Raw genomic sequence first — 15,096 nt, 5'->3', positions numbered from 1 at the left:
AGAAGCAGAAGAAAGAGTTGTCTAATGAAGATCATGTGCGTCTACTGGTTGCCAAATTTTGCCCAAATGTGCTCCATTTGCTCAAATGGATCCATGAATTGATTCAATTTGGGAGAAGAAAAATGTTTTGAGATGAAGAATGTAGAGTGTTTGAGTGAGAATAAAGAGTTTTTTTATGGTGGATAATTTGTGGGAATGATTTGGTATTTATAGAAGTGATTGGTGGCTGTAAAAAATTGAAAAGAAATTACAAATTTCAAAAAAACGGCTATAAACGGCTAGTATAATTTTTGGAATTTTTTTTATATATTTTTTCAATTTTTGAATTTTTTCTGAAATTTTTTTAAAAAAAATCAATTTTAACGGATATAAAGTGGGCGTCACGCACGAACCACAACTCGCCACGTCGCGTGGAGAGCTGTCTTGCCAGCCGCCTCTTCGGAATGAGATGCGGGACGCGACGGACACGAGATGGCGACGAGACAGAGCTTGCATCGTTGTCTCGCTGCCATCTCGTCTTGGAGAGACGAGATGGAGACACCTACGCTATGCGTTGTGGGTGCCTTACATGGCTCAGTTTAGGCCTGTCAAATCGGGTACCCGCGGATACCCGATCCTGAATTTCCCAAAATCTAATACTCGATACCCGATCCGAAAATAATTTCGGGTACCCAGATACCCGACTCGGGTATCCAATCCGGATTTTTGGATTTTTATTTTAATTTTGATTTTATTTTTTTAACAAAATTAACTACAAAGTCTTAAAAATACAAACCTATAATAGTTCGAATTTGATAAAAACTTGAATTAGTTCGATTAAGATAAAAAAAAACTACTACAAATTTTTAGAAATAAAAAATTCATAAGTTATAGCATCCATCATTCATCAATAATAAACATCAAAATTCATATGATAACCCTAAATATGACTTAAGAGTGAAAGATTTTGGGACTAGATTTAATTATTTAATTATTTAAATAATAGATAAATACATAATTTATAAAATTTAATTTTTTAAAAAAAAATCGGGTAATTTGGATATACCCGATCAGGTATCGGGTCCGATACCCGATAATTCAAAAATCCTATACCCGAACTCGATCTCGAAACCCGAAAAATCGGATATCGGATATCCAATTACCCGACATTTCGGGTTCAGATATCGAGTATCTAATACCCGATATCCATTTTGACAACCCTAGCTCAGTTCATGTGAAATAAAATATCAATAGTATAATAATTTACTAAAGTGTCCAAATTTATATTATAGTAGTAGTATTATATTCTAATTAACAAGTCAAATAAATTAATGAAATAATTTGATTATTTTATTTGACTTATTGGAGCCCGTGATTATAGGTCCATCGCGCGCCCCTATTCATGTTCTAATGTTTTCTGAAAATTTCGTCACTCGTCCCACAGTCATTTCTAAACCTTGAAATATAATACTGATCATCTGAAAATAAAAATGCGTGGCAAGAACAATAATGTTAATTAATGGGTTTGACAAATATTAATATTAATGTCGACGAATAGATTTTGTTCATGTATAGAGATTACAAATCGCTAGAAAATAGTTCGTGTGTCTATATTATGAATAACCTTGACATGACATGACATTCTATTTTATTTTTGTTCCCTATAACATCAAAATTTGACTGTACATGATATGGAGTGTAATTAAATACACCAATCAAAAAATATCAAATCTTTTGCCAAGTCACCAAAATAATTCGTGGTGTCGCATACAGAATTGTGGGGGAAATTATTTAATTAATAAATAGATATGTTATCATTTTTAATCTTTTATGGTTACATTCACTATCTCAAGATTCCCCATTGAAGTTGACAACTAGCTTGCTTTCAGTATCAATCTTCTAATTCTTAATTCCCATATCAATTGTAAGGTTAATTATTTATAGATTCTTAATCCTTTTAATCTAAATAAAAACCAGATTTAATTAAATTTGGTGTCCGTTGTCGATAAGATAATATTTTATCTGATCAAACTTATGCGAGAAGGTGAGAGCCAGCTTTTCAGATAAACTTCATTCTTTTTTGACAAAATTGTAAAGTTTTAATTTCTTTATCATTTCCCTTTTTATTGTCAAGCGGCGTTGTTACTTCTTGCTTACAACAAAGGCATACTTTTCCATGACTGATGTTATCAATTAGTTGACTCAATTCCTCACACATACTATTTATATATACCTGATACATTATCTATATGCTATAAGGTCCTCTTATACTCCCTCCGTCCCTGATTAAGAGTCACACTTTTTTTATTTCGGTCCGTCCTCAATTAAGAGTTACACTTCATTTTTATCATATATGGTAATAGGTCCCATATTTTACTAACTCACTTCACTCACATTTTATTATAAAACCAATATAAAAAAGTGGGTCCCATATTCCACTAACTTTTTCAACCAATTTTTCTTTACATTTCTTAAAACTCGTGCCCGGTCAAACTGTGACTGCTAATGGGGGACGGAGAGAGTACTTTTCTTCTATAATTCTTTTTTACTTTTAACTAGTACTCCATATGCAAAGAAACATATAGATAGATAGATATACACTCAACTCCCTAATTACATACTCAACACCCTGATTACAAATCCTTCTGCAACCATTTTAATTGCATTATCTGATTATTGAAAGACATCCAACATTTTTGCGACCACATTCTGTATAATTTGATTATATAGATAGGTGAGAAATAAGATTTCATAAGTCCTTAGTACAAAACAAAACTTTCTATGATGCATGCTTGCAATAGCTTCATATTAGTTACAAACAACTAACCAAGTCCAGATAATCTTAAAATTGGGAATAGTACTACTAATGAGGATTACGTGGATAATCCATTCCCATATCTAAATTCAGCCCAACGTGCAAAGGGTAAGAAGTTGGAGCCCACTTCCGTATTACGTCAAGACTTTCCCATCATTTTAAATTCTAATCAATAATACTCATAATTTATTTACTTATATACATATGTAATCTCTTGTCGTCACAAATAATCCACGTATTATATAGATTGTCAGGTGGAAAAAGTTTGCTTTTGTATTTTAATTTATTAAAATTATTATTTCCATTTTTAATTTTAAAAAAAAATCAAAGTTTGATTTGTTAATTATATATTTATTTAAAGTTATAGAAAAATGAATACATTAAGACTTAATATTTAATATATAGTCCTACTGGGGTGTGATCAATCGCTGACTTTTTAAATTGCTAACTCTGTTAGTTTATTGACGCAGTGTATTAAAAATGTCAACACGATGACATTAAACTATCAACACATAATTTTATTAACATTTCAATATACTGTGTTGACATTATGTGTTGATATTTTATTGTCATCGTGTTGATATTTTTAATACACTGCGTTAATGAGTTAGCAGCGTTAGGAACTTAAGTTAGCAATATATATGCACCCCTAGTCTTACCAATATATATTACTACTAATGTTCAGCAGCAACGAACATGAACATGTTTTTACCATAGGATTTGAATTTTTTTTATTGGACGAAATTCGTTCCCTGTGTTTATCAATGAAATGGACACAGCGGAAACAAATGGAATATGTATCATTATCTCAGTGTTATTATTTTTATGCAAATCTTTATTTCAACACAAATATGATGAGTCTAATGTTAGGCTGTGTCCAACCTAAAAAACTTCAACACTGGGTTTTTCCAGATGTCATGTTTTTGTGGTGAAATAATGTATCATTGTATCCATTCAACACACTTTGCCTCGAAAACATTCTATTATACACTTAGTTTTGATGTAATACACGACAATTTATTAGAAGATGATAATATTTGTATGAAATCATTGAGTGTCTCCATTAAAATCAAAGAAGCAATCGATGTTCGTAAATCATTATAAGAAAACACTCGACGTGACAAGACTCGTAAATCAGTGAGAACAGCTGATTTTTCAAGTGAGTACATTTTTCATATTAATATTCCATCTTATGTTAAACCCTAATTGACGGAAATGTTACATTTGAGAATTAAATTTACAATTTCAGAGAGTAATTCATACTTATTTCAGAATCTGAAATTATTAATTGAGAGCTTTAAACTCACTTAATTCGCTCCCTAATTGACGGAAATGTTACATTTGAGAATTAAATTTACAATTTCAGAGAGTAATTCATACTTATTTCAGAATCTGGAAATTATTAATTGAGAGCTTTAAACTCACTTAATTCGCTAGGAAGGGAACAGATGTTTTTATCAAGTAACTATACAAATAAAATGGATTCTGTCCTAATTAAAAATGTTAAAAGGAAACAATCACCCTCAGCTGAAGAACACAATCCATACAGATACAAGTTCATAATGCATTGCCGAATTCCAATTTTAATCAATAAATGTTTCTTAAAATAAAAATGTCTACTAAGATTCTAATTATTGAAGCAGAAAAATAGTTTCGGCGACAAGAAAAAAAAACGAAAGAATAAAACTTTCATAAAATATTTATGCATCTGTATTAATGATATCATAATCCAGTACATTGGGATCATGAAATTGAAATGAGAAAATAGGAGTCTTGGCGGCCTTGTTCGGCCCCGACAATATCGCCTGACTCAAGTTCCAATCCCCTTGTGGGATCAAGACTTGATTTGTCTTTGTTGATTTAACGGCCTCACTCCATGCTCGCTTCAACACCTTTAACAAAAATTTAGTAAATAGTGGAGTAAGAAATAACTACAAATACTAGAATATTATTAGTACATCATGAAATCAACTATCATTCAGAGATTTAATAAAAATTTAGTTTATAATAAACAATTACAAATACAATATTAGTAGTACATTACAAAATCGACTATCACAAAACCATAGGCGAAATGAAAATTCAAGGCATGGTGTCAGTAATTTTGGTTTTGCAGTTGATATTGAATGCTAATTCTGTAAGAGTATTCAATATCAAAGATTTGAGAGCTTATTACAATATTAGGCCCTCAAATCTTTGATATTGAATACTCTTACAGAATTAGCATTCAATATCAACTGCAAAATCAAAATTACTTAAACCATGCCTTGAATTTTCATTTCGCCTATGGTTTTGTAAACTAATAGTAATAATTTTACCGAATATGTTTTCACAGTTCATTACATGGTATTTATAATTGAAGGTTTGTATAATTTATGGTAATAGGAATATATTAAAACGAAATTATGCCAAAAAAATAAGTAAAATACGTATTGGAAATCTTAATTTGTAAAATAAAAGTTTTAAGGAAACAAATTGATACCAAATCCTACAAGAAAAAGTATCATTATGGTAATGGAACGTTCTGGAATGTATGGAAATTAAAATAAGTAAAACAAGATTTTCCATGGTAATGAAACAAATAAGTAAAATAAGATTTTCCATGGTAAGGGAACGTATAACTAGGTTTTATAATACTCCTATATTCCACCGCATCTTATTGTATGATTATTGCGTATCTTCCCGCAATAGAAGAGGCACAATTTAATCACTTTTATAGTACTTGATTCTACCAACTACTATATTCTCTCCACTCTACTTTTTTCTGTCATACCATACTCTTTCTCCTCTAAACTCTTATAGTAATTTTTTAAACTTCGTGCCCAAAAGAGTGCCTAGCTTACAGCGGGATGAGGGAGTATACTTCACATTATTTTTTAATTTTTGTGTGAAAAAAAGAAGAAAAGTAAAGAAAATATAAAGTATGGGCCACAGGTGTATAGATTTAGGTATGGAGGTAACAAAAGTGTGAATTAAAAAAAAAGGTAAAAGTATTTTCCCGTAAAAGAGCATGAGCTATTTCTATTTCTATTTCTATTTATCTACTAGTATTATACTATTATGATTAGTCCAAAAATATACGAGTTTGGAGGTATGACGTTCGCTTTTCAGTCCTATCTAAAATGGGTCCAATTTTATTGAGTCTTAGTTTGTTTAGCAAAAGTATGCATGCAAGTAATAAGAGGACTGAAACATAAAAGTCAATATTATGAGATTGTAAAAGTTGAAAGTTAGAAATTGATGGTATTGTTGGGGTTTCAGCTGGGACATATGGTTTGAGAGTTCGAAGGGGCCATCCAAGGGGAAGACGCGCGAATTGCGAGCTCGATTGAAGAAACTTTGCCACAACGTTCACCCACGCGATCCTCCATCCTCAAGCTCAACAACACTGTCTCTCCCAATCACAATCACCATCAGATACGCATAAACAACTCCATCAACGTTACAGACGTATTATTCGGCTGTTAATACTTTTTAAAGTTAAAACTGGACAATAATAGTAGTATAAATTTATAAAGTTTCAGAGAAAGATTAATTGGTTTGTTCGCAACAAACGATTAATCTATGTTTTATTTAAGCGCGTCCAGATTGAATGTAATTTTATAAAAAAAACCCACTCAGAATTAAAGCTCAATTAATCTACGTTTTATTTAAGACCAAACGACGTGCAAAGAAAATTAAATAAAAGTTTTAATAGGGATACTGAAACATAATGAAAGTAGATGACAAGACATTTGTAACAAACTATAGTTGTGCTCGAGTATTGCATGTGAAAGCTAAAACCCAATTTCCTTGCACAAAAAACTTCAAAGCAGAGCTTAAAACAGAATTCCAGTGAAGATATATATTAAAGGAAACGGGCTAACTAGAAGGCATGATCATAAGACTAAGACAGTATTAATAATAAACTTGTTAAAAGGGAGTGATAAACATTAATTCAGTCATGATAATGTTACAGCCTACAAATATATGCCCATGTAGACAGCACACTCTATTTCTGAGCATTTACCATATCTGCAAGACTGCAACAGGGGATGGATCTCGCTAGCAAACTCAGTACTTGGGAGGAGGGCCTTGGGTTGGAAGCAGACCAAAGCGCTTCTTCAGAAGAATTCTCTGCCTCGAGTATTTATCATCAGGGGAGAAGCGGGCTGCATGCAGGAGAAGAATCAGAACATAAGCGCAAAACTCAGAACAAGTTTCATTCAGTCTTACTGATGTACTGACATCGAATAGCAGTTCAAATTTATGAGTTTGATTTTCACAATACAAGATTACCCAGTAAGTCAAGTTAAATAACATGTAAAATGGCTGGCAATTAGAGTCCACAACGATGAAACCAGAATTCCACCAAGAGATTCTGGCATACAAGTAGTAGATAGTACACACAAGAAAACGAAAAGGTGTTGTTCGATTGCTATAATTCATTATCATATGATTATCTTCATAACTTATTATGATATGATTTTTCATCTAAGATTAAGTTGTAAGATTGAAATTCATGATCCAAACATTGTACATATTCAATCATGAAATATAATCTTGCACTTATACCAGTGACGGGGTTTCAGGCTATAGAATACTTTGTCGTCATTGATCACTGAATCATCTACAACTATAATTTGTCTCCATCACAATACCAATAACATCACGGTTCAATGCTATTTCACAAAACAATGGTCAAAGAAAATAAATTAATTCATTTAACCCCCCTCCTCCCACGTCTACTCACACACCAACTCAATGAGGAGAATGAAAGGATACAATAGCGCACACTATTAATTACAGAATCGGAAATTTTACCAGGATGGGCTGATTCTGTCGCTAACCCTAACGGTGACTCCTTCTGCACATAGAAAATCGCCAGAAAAATTCGATTAATCACATATTAAATGAAAAGAAAATTGAACAGAAAACGAAGGGGGAAAAGGAAGACCTTGGTGGTGTAAACTTTGTCACCGTTATCGTTGATGTAAAATTGGAGATACATCTTCACCAACACTCAAAACCACCTTAATCTGGGAAATATGTTGAGCTTCAGCTTCAACCCTTGAAATTGGCGGCTTTAGCAAAAGGGTTTGGCAATAAATAGGTATTTCAGTCCTATTTGGTTAGCGGGCCAACCGGCCCATTTGTGCAGTCCGTACAACCAATTTGCATTCTTGTTATTCTTTTTTTAATTTGTTGCTAAATCTATTTATATTCGTTTAATTAAAAATTCATTTAGTCATTACATTCATAAATATTGATGATTCAAACTACTCGGGACTAATAGTGTCGCAACGCATTTCAGAAATAATCTAGTTTGTTGATTACAAAATTGTTTCATTTTTCTAAAAATGTGTCATATTAATTAAAGAAGCTCGTGAATAATCTCCACAGCGTATAAAAGTAGATTTCTTTTTTTCAAACAAATTGTTGGATCATAAAAAATGGAAATTTTCATTTTAGACACAATACGCGAAATGATTTTTTTTTTATATATATATTTCAAATGAATATTGAGAGATCTCAAATCCCTAACCCCACCCTTCATGGTGTCCTTCAACTTTGAAAATTTTAATCTTACAATAGCCCTCATAGTTCCATTTTCTACACCACATAAATTCACAATTTGTAAGTCGGAAGATTACTTCCAATATCATTCGTTGCTCACGACATGATGATATTCATCACATGAAAACTCTGAGCACCACAATAAACCATCTTCGGACGCACTTAAATCAACTTAAAATGAATTTATACGAGAAGATGAGAACCTGCGACATGCCAACAATCACAGCGCCCACCAAGCCAGAAAAAATTTACTCAAAACTGTGAAGATACTTCACTTTAACCACCTGGTGTGTGGCAATGAATGACAAAAGGCCAAGTAATGTTCCCTGTACATCAAAAACGTTGTCCAGAGGGTGGTGTTCCTGTTAGTTCAGCAAATATGAGTGTCCCATCGTGAAACAGAAGAAGATTTCCAAGAAGAACGGCTTCAGTGGACATCATTGATCGTGATATTCTGGCTTCAGAACCCAATATGATCCACTAGGGTTTTTCTCCAATGAAGCTATCTCCTTGAGAAGACTCTTGAACAAAGGCAAATCTTTTGAAGGTATCCTGTCTTTGAAGTGATCCACTATTGTGGCTGAAGTTGAGCTCCCACCTTGTCGCTGAATGAAAGAACAGATTTGACGAATCAGAAGTTCTGGAAGTACTACAGTGTTGCTTGCTGATCTAGAATGACTGTTAGCTGCGGACCGTTCTCTTCCATTGGAAGGTGTACCAATAGCTAGCTGATGTTCAAGACCATCACTGACAGCTTGTTCTTGGTTTCTTTTTAACCTAGCTAACAACTCTCCGGAAGATAAGGCTTCACCAGAAGACGCACCAGCAGCAAATCTATTTAACTTGCTGGCACCATTATTTGAAACTACTTCTGATTGCCTCAAAGTTACCAAGTGGGAATTAACTGTGGAGCCAAATTTCCTCCTCACTGATGATGGTGCACCAGCAGCTCCTGATTTTCCAGTCCATGTTGGAACGGTTATATTTTCTCGGTTCCGGAGCATTCGTGATTGTCGCAATGCTTCCGAGGCTCTTTGGGCTACCTTTGAGGCCTCCTCCTCAAGCTTCATCTTCTCTTCATCATTTACATTCATAATTGCATCATGGTTTACAGCGCTCTAGAAAATCCAACCAATCAGAAGGGAAAAATGGGCAACAGTCCAACGAAAATTGATTCATGAAACATGCTTAATTTTAGCTAAAAGTATCATGCAACATATGTTAAAATATCTAAATAGTCAGATGAAGATATAAACAGTAATAATATGAAATCATTTCTATTCTAGGCAGGGCCGAGAACATGGCAATATATAACAGAATCATTCAATTTATTAATAAATTAGCATGACAATTAATATTCTAGTAACACTTTTACAAGGACTCAGCACCAGAATTTTAAAGTAGCACAAAGAGAACAAACAAAAATGAAGCAGAAGTTGGTACTTGCTAAAAATCAATCACATAAACTGCCTTTGAAAAGTTTTGTGACCAACTTTTTCCTTCAGAATAAATTTACCTTTAAAATACTAACAGTATTCCATCACTATAGTTATCCTTCTTCTCAGAAAAAGTTGTTTATGATACTCCTATTTAAGGCCAACAAGTCATACTATATTTATAGAAGACATTTAAATACCAGATAAATAAATGAGGCTAGGAATTAGGAACTCACATGAATCCCGTGGGTATCAAAGAGAGTCTGCAAAAAGTTTGTCTCTTCATCTGCTTTCGCATCACTGCAACTGGCTTTGTCTTGACCAATGTTTTTACCTACCTCGTTTTCTAAATCAATTGTTAAAGCATCTGTTTTGGATGTGCTAGGTTTCACGGGAGTCGACTCATCCTGCTTATCTTTGCTAGCTCCAACAATATTTACTTTGTGAGATATCTGGCTAAAAATGCTAGATGTTTCAGTAGAGCCACCATCGCCATCATCATTCAATATGAAAAGATCCTTCATGTCACGGGCTTTAAAAAATCTTCTCTGCTGCGGATTCTTCAATATCTTATTTGTCAGGAAATGCTTATATATCTGCCTCTGATAAACCTTCTCTTCAATGGTTCCACGAGTAATCAATCTATAGACTGTTACATCTTTTTTTTGGCCAATACGCCAAGCACGTTCTCTAGCCTGATTCAGACCATAAAAAGTTATATGTTGGTATCAAGTATTTCAATTGGCCAAATCAATTCAAATTTACTTCTTCATATTCAGACTTGGAACACACATCAAAATTGAAGTAGAAACCCGACCACTCAAACCCATGAAAGAACTTTATAGAAGCATTCCATGTTTACTTATGGGAACAAACATTCAAGAATATAAGTAACAACTTAGCACCCTATTTCAAGAAATGTATGCAAACTAAACTAAGATCAGACAAATGCATACCTGCATATCTGTTGAGGGATTCCAGTCGGGGTCAAAGATTATCACTCTGTTAGCACCAGTCAAATTTGTTCCCAGACCACCAACCTTGGTTGTTAAAATGAAAATGAATACATCATCTGTATTGTTAAACTCGTCTATCAGGGCCATTCTCTGTTTCACAGGAGTCATACCATCCATTCTCCTATAAATATAGCCACTGGCAACAAGAAAATTCTCCATGATGTCAAGCATCTGAGTTGTTTGTGCAAAAAGAAGAACGCGGTGTCCCTGATCTTTCCATGCATTAAGTACTTCAGCAACAACCTTCATTTTTCCACTGCGTTTGAAATTCCCATAATCTGGATTTCCATGAGAATGTTCTCTCTCAAGAAGGTCGGGATGGTTACAAATTTTACGCATAACATCAATTCCATATAAAGAGTTTCTGCTTCCATCAAAAATTTGTTCAACTTCCGAGCTAGCAAGAAAAGCACGATACACAGATCTCTGCTCATGAGTAAGACTGCAGAAGAGGACATGTTCAGTCTTCTTTGTAAGGTGAGCATCTACATCTGCCTTCATTCGGCGTAGGAGATAAGGCAAGATTAAGTCACGTAGGACAACAGCACATCTGCAAAAACCATATACAATCATCAAAGAGGAGAAATGCAGAGACAAAGCCAACACCAAGGTAGATACTATGACAGTTGTGGCAGCCTAATTTCAAACTGATACTCTTTTCCATTCATTTACTCAGGTGATTGGTCATTAAAAACAGCTTACTTAGACAGGACCAAATATGGAATGTCAAGTACTAAGACTCCGGTGCAATAATAAAACTCTTTTTTTGTGCTTTTAAGTATTTATATTTCTTAAACAGATAACTTCTCATCTAATTCTTGCAACTTCAAGAAGGCTAACAACAATACTGACTAACCAATCTTAAGAGTTACATGCACGCTCAACAATTGGATTCTATAACAAATCTTGAGAAACATGCTACAAAGCTGAAAGCACCTGTAGGCAGTGGATACTTGTAATGGAGTTGCATTGGCATAACCACCAACAGATATGGGAACCGCAAACTCTGCCTCAAACACTGGCAAGACACCCAACTTCCCAGGGAACACAAAATCAAATAAAGACCACAACTCAGATAGCTTGTTCTGAATAGGAGCACCAGTCATTATTACGCGATGAACAGTCTGCAACTGTTTGCAAACAAGAGTAACCTCAGCATTTGGATTCCGAATTCGATGTCCTTCATCTAAAACTGCATATCCCCATTCAATATCAAGCAATTTATCCCCTTGCAGGCGAAGTTGCTCATACGTGGTTATCAGTAGTCCAGACTCTGATCTCATGACACGATTTATCAAAGAATCCCACTTGTTAGTGCTTTTTGACGATGATTTTTCTTCATAATCACCATCACTCAAATCATCAGAATCACTATCACTGTCACTTGATCTTGGTTGCTTTTTTCTACAGGGTGTTTCCTGTGCAGAATCATGTAATAACTCCACATGGAAGTCTGGGTACCATTTCTTAGCTTCTCGCTTCCACTGCCGTAGGAGTGTGACTGGACAAATAATAATGCTGGGTTTGTACAATCCACTGAAATGCAATGATCCGAGAAAGGCCAAGATCTGTATTGTTTTACCAAGGCCCATCTCATCCCCAATTATTCCACCTGCTCTTTGACAATGAAGTTCCCATAACCATTGGACACCAACCTTCTGATAGTCAAAAAGTTTGCTAAAAATTGTTTCTGGGATTTTTAATCCCCCCTCAAGCGTAACAAATGAAGATTCCTCATCATCCACATCTTCTACACCTTCAAGGTTATCATCTCTGTTACTGGAAGTCTTCAAATCTTCATAAGTAAGCAAATAAATTCTCAGAAGATTAGTCATGGAAGGGGAAGAAAAAACTAGACGTTATAACAAAGACAAACAACCGGAAACTCAGAGAAAATAAATTATAAAAATGAATGGAACTTGACACAGACTAGAACTAATATATAATCTCATATAAAGTTTTTCCAACTAATGCGAGCAGCGAACACAAAGACCAACAAATACATTGAACAGCCTTGGCATACCACCTTCTTCCTCGAGCTTTTCCTCACGGGAAATCAACCTTTTCCACTTCTTCCCAGGTTGAGGCCTTCTTTTCGTTCTTGTAATTTCTTTGACCTTGTCTGATTCTGTTTTGAGGGACTGAGGGATCTTCAAAGGAGTCTGAAGTCTTTGAAATGGGAAGCTGGGTGCATCAAGTTTAGGTACTTCTTCAGGATCAAGCATTTTGGTTGCCGGGCGTGCTTTTGAGGCCTTCGAAATTGACTGGACAGCCCTGGCTATGCTGGAGGAAGCAAGATCATTATATTCCATTGGATCCTCAGATGCTACGTGCATACTGGATGATCCAGGCTCATGGATAGGACGTTCATATCCTTTAAGCTTGTGAAAAGGAGTTAAAATTCCTTTCCGAATTAGCTCATCCCTTTCCTATAACATGAGCATTGATGCATTAGCTAACTTTAAGGATAATATCTAGATACACTTCAGGTGGTATACTTGACCAAAATCAAGAAGAACATAAAGAAATTCACTCACAGTCTCCACAAACCCCGCAGATGTTGCATTCAGAATGGCTTCAAAATCATCATCGTCATCATCTACTGAAACTTTTTTAAGCCGCTTGTTCTTATTACGGCTTATATTATCAACCTCTTTCAATCCTCGCTTAGATTTGGGCACTTCTTTTACAAGGTTTCTTATCAACCTGTCATCATCTTGGTTACTCTTAAAAGATTCGGAGATCTCTTTCTCAAGCTGAGCCCTCGTTTTTAGCAGGCTGTCTAATCGATCTGTGGCAAGAGCATGCTGAAGGGTCACACTTGATGATGACTGACGAACAATTGTATCCCCTTCTGCATTATCCTGCTCTGTCTTGTCATCCTCATCCGAAAGTTGATCCTTGTCTCTCTTGAAGTCCTCTAACTGTTCTACAGCAGATCTAACAGCATCTAATTCAAGGTTAACTGCCCTCAATTTGTTAACCAAGTTACCATGGCCATGAGATGAGGTCCCATTGCTCTTTACAGTGTCATGTTCCTCAATGTCTGCAGCAACTTTATGAGAGTCTCCTGCATCTTCTCTCGCCTATCCACACAAATATTTCATCAATTCAAAGTAAAGATATTTCATGTGTGTACTAGTGTATGTATACAATTTAGCGAAATGTACAAACAAAGTGCCCCACTTCATACATAAATTTGGGGCACTGCAAATATATAATTTCCATTGACTTTCAGAAATTTCACAGTAGTTCAGTTTTGGATGTGAGCTTGCTGTCATGCAAGGTTCTTGGCTTAATAATGACAACAAAATTCTGCATAACTTGATAAAAGGTACAAAATGTCTCCAGTAGTGAAGCATAGTAGCAAATACTACAGCAATGTGGATATGGGAGTAGAAGGACCAGCAAACAAATTTACTACATCAACCCCCTATATCTCTTGAGATAAAAGGAATTTCAAAGCAATCGCCATTGTAATAAAATTAGTATTCTATCATGAATACCTTCAAATACCATAATTGGGGCACACAACAGGCAACATTTGCAAAGACAAATACATTGGCATCATGGTTAGCACACAACTGGAAAAGATAGCCATTTTAGATGAGAAAATAGCATATGATACACGAATACAACCTTCTCTATGAGGTCACGCTCAATATCTACAGGATTGGCCGACGTGACGCCTAAAGTGCTCAGTAAAATCCTGTCTTCTTCCTCTTCTTCCATTGAACTGCGTCACCTGCAATCACATGATTTGTTCACTATTCAGCAACATGAAAACTGATACTGTATTTGCACTTGACAAATTAGCCATTGTGCAAGTAAGAATTAATTAAAATTCCAACCAAAAAATGCTGCTAATATTAGTCGAGAGTCTCTGAAGCAAACAACAAGCAATTCACTCAACCAAACTACAAATGCATAAAACAGTAACATGTATGACAATTGATATTTGATGCTCGAATGCCCACGAATTAGAACGCTATTCACTCCAATTTTCTAATAATCTCATACCACTCGCTACAGCTGACCGAAGAAACATAAAATTAAATGAGGAAATTGCTCTCACGCACTATCAATCTCCAAAGAAGAAAATTCTCCAGACCTTTCACCTGCAAATTTCTCGAATAAATTCTAGCAAACGAACAACTACTCAAAATTTGGAGAAAATCATTGAAAAGTGGATGATCGCAATATTGTTGTTATCGACTACGCTGAGGCGGCTAAGCTTCTTGGCTTCGTTGAAGATCGATCCCCGCGGTAAAGAAAAAAGAGATACGAATTTTTA

The 15,096-nt window shown here is 34.8% G+C and overlaps 2 protein-coding genes across 5 annotated transcripts; both read right to left on the bottom strand.

Annotated features, from left to right (window-relative positions):
* Positions 1–6,675: 6,675 nt before the first annotated feature.
* On the bottom strand, positions 6,676–7,878 carry LOC125204164 (H/ACA ribonucleoprotein complex subunit 3-like protein). The gene is made up of 3 exons (XM_048102737.1): positions 7,731–7,878; positions 7,598–7,640; positions 6,676–6,945 (listed from the first exon to the last, which is right to left on the bottom strand). The coding sequence occupies exons 1-3, from the start codon at positions 7,782–7,784 to the stop codon at positions 6,848–6,850; spliced, it is 195 nt and encodes a 64-aa protein (XP_047958694.1). The 5' UTR covers positions 7,785–7,878; the 3' UTR covers positions 6,676–6,847.
* Positions 7,879–8,253: 375 nt separating this feature from the next.
* On the bottom strand, positions 8,254–15,067 carry LOC125204519 (protein CHROMATIN REMODELING 8). 4 transcript variants are annotated; one of them, XM_048103197.1, is made up of 8 exons: positions 14,882–15,067; positions 14,442–14,547; positions 13,340–13,888; positions 12,826–13,231; positions 11,739–12,597; positions 10,743–11,352; positions 10,023–10,481; positions 8,254–9,468 (listed from the first exon to the last, which is right to left on the bottom strand). In XM_048103197.1, exons 2-8 carry the CDS (start codon positions 14,532–14,534, stop codon positions 8,788–8,790), a joined length of 3,657 nt encoding a protein of 1,218 aa, XP_047959154.1. In that variant the 5' UTR covers positions 14,535–14,547; positions 14,882–15,067; the 3' UTR covers positions 8,254–8,787. The 4 variants fall into 4 exon arrangements, with proteins under 4 accessions (XP_047959154.1, XP_047959157.1, XP_047959155.1 ...); XM_048103200.1 differs by having other exon boundaries at positions 11,739–12,558; XM_048103198.1 differs by having other exon boundaries at positions 12,829–13,231.
* Positions 15,068–15,096: the final 29 nt, after the last annotated feature.

The sequence above is a fragment of the Salvia hispanica genome, chromosome 2 (genome assembly GCF_023119035.1).
Source record: "Salvia hispanica cultivar TCC Black 2014 chromosome 2, UniMelb_Shisp_WGS_1.0, whole genome shotgun sequence".
Taxonomy (NCBI): Eukaryota; Viridiplantae; Streptophyta; class Magnoliopsida; order Lamiales; family Lamiaceae; genus Salvia; species Salvia hispanica.
Note: the sequence above shows the minus strand (reverse complement) of the source record. Positions and strands in the feature narration are given on the sequence as shown.

What these genes read in the sequence shown, in the direction of transcription:
- LOC125204164 (XM_048102737.1), bottom strand. Translation starts at nt 7,784, where the DNA reads ATGTATCTCCAATTTTACATCAACGATAACGGTGACAAAGTTTACACC. An exon ending in ACAAAGTTTACACCACCAAG is followed by an intron (nt 7,641 to 7,730) that starts GTCTTCCTTTTC and finishes TTCTATGTGCAG; the next exon opens with AAGGAGTCACCGTTAGGGTT. An exon ending in GACAGAATCAGCCCATCCTG is followed by an intron (nt 6,946 to 7,597) that starts GTAAAATTTCCG and finishes TCCTGCATGCAG; the next exon opens with CCCGCTTCTCCCCTGATGAT.
- LOC125204519 (XM_048103197.1), bottom strand. Translation starts at nt 14,534, where the DNA reads ATGGAAGAAGAGGAAGAAGACAGGATTTTACTGAGCACTTTAGGCGTC. An exon ending in AGCGTGACCTCATAGAGAAG is followed by an intron (nt 13,889 to 14,441) that starts GTTGTATTCGTG and finishes TTGTGTGGATAG; the next exon opens with GCGAGAGAAGATGCAGGAGA. An exon ending in CAAGTATCCACTGCCTACAG is followed by an intron (nt 11,353 to 11,738) that starts GTGCTTTCAGCT and finishes TGGTTTTTGCAG; the next exon opens with ATGTGCTGTTGTCCTACGTG.